At 40.2% G+C, this 4,049-nt stretch overlaps 1 protein-coding gene across 1 annotated transcript; it reads left to right on the plus strand.

Annotated features, from left to right (window-relative positions):
- Positions 1-382: 382 nt before the first annotated feature.
- Positions 383-3,395, plus strand: DEFB134 (defensin beta 134). Its single transcript, XM_027597553.1, has 2 exons — positions 383-440; positions 3,253-3,395. Exons 1-2 carry the CDS (start codon positions 383-385, stop codon positions 3,393-3,395), a joined length of 201 nt encoding a protein of 66 aa, XP_027453354.1.
- The last annotated feature ends 654 nt before the right edge of the window (positions 3,396-4,049 follow it).

Here is a 4,049-nt window from a genome sequence, read left to right on the forward strand (position 1 = left end):
GTAATTTTTAATATTTTATAAATTGTCCAAAATTAACATTTAATTTCTGTAGTAACAAAAAAATTATTTCTATTTACTTAAAAAAAGAAAAAGTGTAGTTCTCAGGTCTCCATTAGTATCTTTAGAAAATCCAGGTCGGGGAGCAGTGCCTTTGTCAATAGGAAAAGCTGTCAAAGGGGGAAAGGGCTGTCAGTTTTTTCCGCACATAAGCATTGCCAGCTTCTCTGCCTCAGGGAAGATCAGTGTAGCATATCTACCTGGAGCAGGGCATACCCCAGACCTGAGAGGTTTGTATGGGAGGGCGTGCTCAACCTTCCCTTTCTGCATTCTCACAGCCAGAGTCAGACCCTGCCACCAGTCTCCTCAGCGGAGGCTCCCAGCCATGAAGCCTCTCCTCATTGTGCTTGTCTTGCTCTTCTTTTGGGACCCAGTGCTGGCAGGTAAAATGGAATTTTTCCGGGGCGGGGTTCGGGGCCAGGTCATTTGTCTAGAAGGGCAATTCCACTAAGCAAACCTATGAATGTCTTTCCACCATGGACCCTTCTATTTTCAAAGTGGAAATAACATCAACCGGTCTGACGTTAGCAAGACCTGAGCTTGAATCTTGGCTCTCCAAATTTTGTTAGCCATGCAGCTTTAAGTCTAAAAGTCTAATCTTCTCCGAATCTTAGTTTCTTCATTTGCAAAGTAGCAATACTAACCTCAGCGTCTTGCAAGGATTAAGTGTGATAATGTATAGAATAAGCCTGTACATTGCACATAGGGTACCAGACTCATGAGAGCTATCATTATATCATCATTAGTAATACCCCATCCTGTTTTGCCATTATGGTTTTGTCCCTAAGTGAGGAACATGTCTAGGCATAATAGTCAAAACCAGCAAATAGTGATAACACAATTTGTTAAGCCTTCTAATTTGCTGAAATTGCTTATAGTTAATTTATTATTTGTAGATGCCTTAGATACATGGAAAAACAGATTTGGAATGGCTTGTTCCAAGAGAATTAATAAGCTTTATGTGCTAAAAGAAATGTCTGATCAGATGAGATAGCAGGTAGAGAGACATGAGAGAGAGCACTGACTGGTCTCATGGTTTAGCTTGACCATATTCATTACTGAATTTAAAAATCCCTTCTTGAATATTCTCTTCACTCAGGGCTACAGAGTCAGTTCAAATCCAGATGTTATAGGATCCCATTTAATTTCTCATCTTCCCTCAATAACCTCTAGGCAGATGAACCAGATTTTTGGGTCATGTGACTCAATAGGCTGGATTTAAGAATCCATACAATCCAGGCCTCTTGAAGCTGCTGATGGGACCAATTCCACTATGGTTTATAGCAATGCATTCATGGCCTCTAGACAGTCAACTAGATAATCTACAATATTGCCTTTAGTGCCTTATGCATTCCCAAAGCTCATCATTTCCATAGGAATTTCTTACCTTGTTATGCAGATCACTACACTTCATCTTCTCAGGCTTTCATCTTTTTTTTTTTTTTGCATGTTAGGAACACCTTTTATGTTTTTTTATTGCCATTTTTGTTATTATTAACATATAATGTATTATTTGTTTCAAGGGTACAGGTCTGTGATTCATCAGTCTTACACAATACACAGCGCTCACCACAACACATACCCTCCCCAGTGTCCATCACCCAGCCACCCCATCCCTCCCACCCCCCTCCACTCCAGCAACCCTCAGTTTGTTTCCTGAGATTAATAGTCTCTTGTGGTTTGTCTCTCTCTCTGGTTTCATCTTGTTTCATTTTTTCCTCTCTGCCCCTATGATCCTCTGCCTTGTTTCTCAAATTCCACATATCAGTGAGATTATATGATAATTGTTTTCCTCTGATTGACTTATTTCGCTTAGCATAATACCCTCTAATTCCATCCACGTTTTGATGGCTGCATAATATTCCATCGTGTGTGTGTGTGTGTGTGTGTGTGTGTGTGTGTGTATACCAAATCTTCTTTATCCATTCATCTGTTGATGGACATCTGGGCTCTTTCCATAGTTTGGCTATTGTGGACATTGCTGTTATAAACATTGGGGTGCACCTGTCCCTTCGGATCACTACATTTGTATCTTTGGAGTAAATACCCAGTAGTGCAATTGCTGGGTCATAGGGTAGCTCTATTCTTAACATCTTGAGGAACCTCCATACTATTTTCCAGAGTGGCTGTACCAGCTTGCATTCCCACCAACAGTGTAAGAGGGGTCCTCGCCCAGGCTTTCATCTTTCCAGCTAAGTGACCCTGATCCCTTTTTCTCCCTATAGGACAATTATCCTCCAGGGCATGATGACATGCATAGACTATGTGTTGGCTCAAAATTCCTACAGAGACCAAATATTTGACACTCTTTTCCTTTTAAGACCTTCTTACATGTGGAAATAAAGGAATATTCATATTTTGATAATTCTACAGAATAGCATGTCTACAAAAGTGTAAGTTCAGCTCAAAATACCTTGGGCTCCAATAAGACGTAGTAAATCTTCAGAATATATTTCATCTTCCTCTGAATTCATAACACCATTCTATGCTGCAAATGCTTCACTGCACTTGTCATCTTTTCTCCTCTCTCACAGATATTTTGTTTTCTTCTCTTTTTTTTTTTTTGTCTAGACTGAAAATTCTTAACGTCTATATCATACTCAAATCTGTACCCCAACAGCACCTGGATTTAAGAAAACTCGTTTGGGAATGAATACATAATTAAATAATGAGCGAATGACTACATGCATAGGTAACCTGATTGTTTTGAGTGTATTAACTGACCAGTTTGGGCAAACTTCCAAGTTATTAGTTGTCTTAGCTCAGACTACCATAACAAAATACTGTGGATTGTGTGGTTTAAACAAAATGTATTTTCTCACAGTTCTGGAGGCTGGAGAGTCCCAGATCAACTGCAGGCAGATTCAGTTTCTGAGGAGAGCTATCTTCCTGGCTTTTAGACAGTTAACCTCTTCACCAGTCCTACTGGATCAGGGGCCCACACTTACAACCTCAATTAACTTTAATTACGTCTTAGAGTCCCTCTCCCTAAATACAGCCACATTGGAGTTTAGGGTTTCAACGTATGAATGGAGGGGGAAGGGGAGGAAAGCTGTAGTTAATTTTTTTTTCAATTATAGAACCAAACATTATAATCAAGTCTCCTTGGAATCCAGTTTGATAAAAATAGAAATACCAATTCTATAGTCCAGAAAGACCCATAGTGAATTATCTTTCCATTCATTTTCTTTCCAGGCTTGAATCCACTGGCATCAGAAATGCACAGGAAATGCTATGGGAATGGTATCTGCAGACTTGAGTGCTCTACAAGTGAAATGTTAGTTGCCTACTGTATGTTTCAACTGGAATGCTGTGTCAAAGGAAACCCAGACCCCTAACAAGAGAAACCAGAGAGTGCCAATGAACTTGAAAGACCTCGACATCCTTTCCACCATCTTTCACACAGCAAGGGAATTTAGATTACTCTGTGACACTGTCATGTGCCCACAGCTGTGGGTTTTTAGCATTTTTTAAATAAGCCATCAGAATCTTAGGATTTTGTATTTGAAAAGCTGAGCTGCTGCCTTCCTAAAGACAGCTAAGCTTCTCATGAAAACTTAGGATATATTTTATCACTTCCAAGTAATATCCATGTTCTTCTCAGTGCTGATTTCTCTCTTTCCTCGTAGAAAGGATGTCTTAATTATTTATAGAGGCCTCAAGTTACAGAAATATCTTTTTACACCTAGGCTTTACCCTTCCATTCCTTCAACTCCCCATTCACTTTCTCTTTGGACTGCACATCTTAGTGAAACAGATCTGCCCTAGGCCCTAATGACCTTGTATGCTTCTCACATAGACTGCATAGACAAGGCTTAACAGCAGGCTGGCCGAAGTCTTGACTGAGTCTGACCATGTAGTTCTTCTTGAAACACAGGGAAAAGGCCATGTTGTAATGGGCAGTCATGAAGCAGGTTCTCAGCCACCTCCCTGGTTTCAGGAAGTGAAAGCATGGGACTTTCCACCTCAACCTCCTTAGGTTCAGCTACAGG

Source organism: Zalophus californianus, chromosome 2, assembly GCF_009762305.2.
Source record: "Zalophus californianus isolate mZalCal1 chromosome 2, mZalCal1.pri.v2, whole genome shotgun sequence".
NCBI lineage: Eukaryota > Metazoa > Chordata > Mammalia > Carnivora > Otariidae > Zalophus > Zalophus californianus.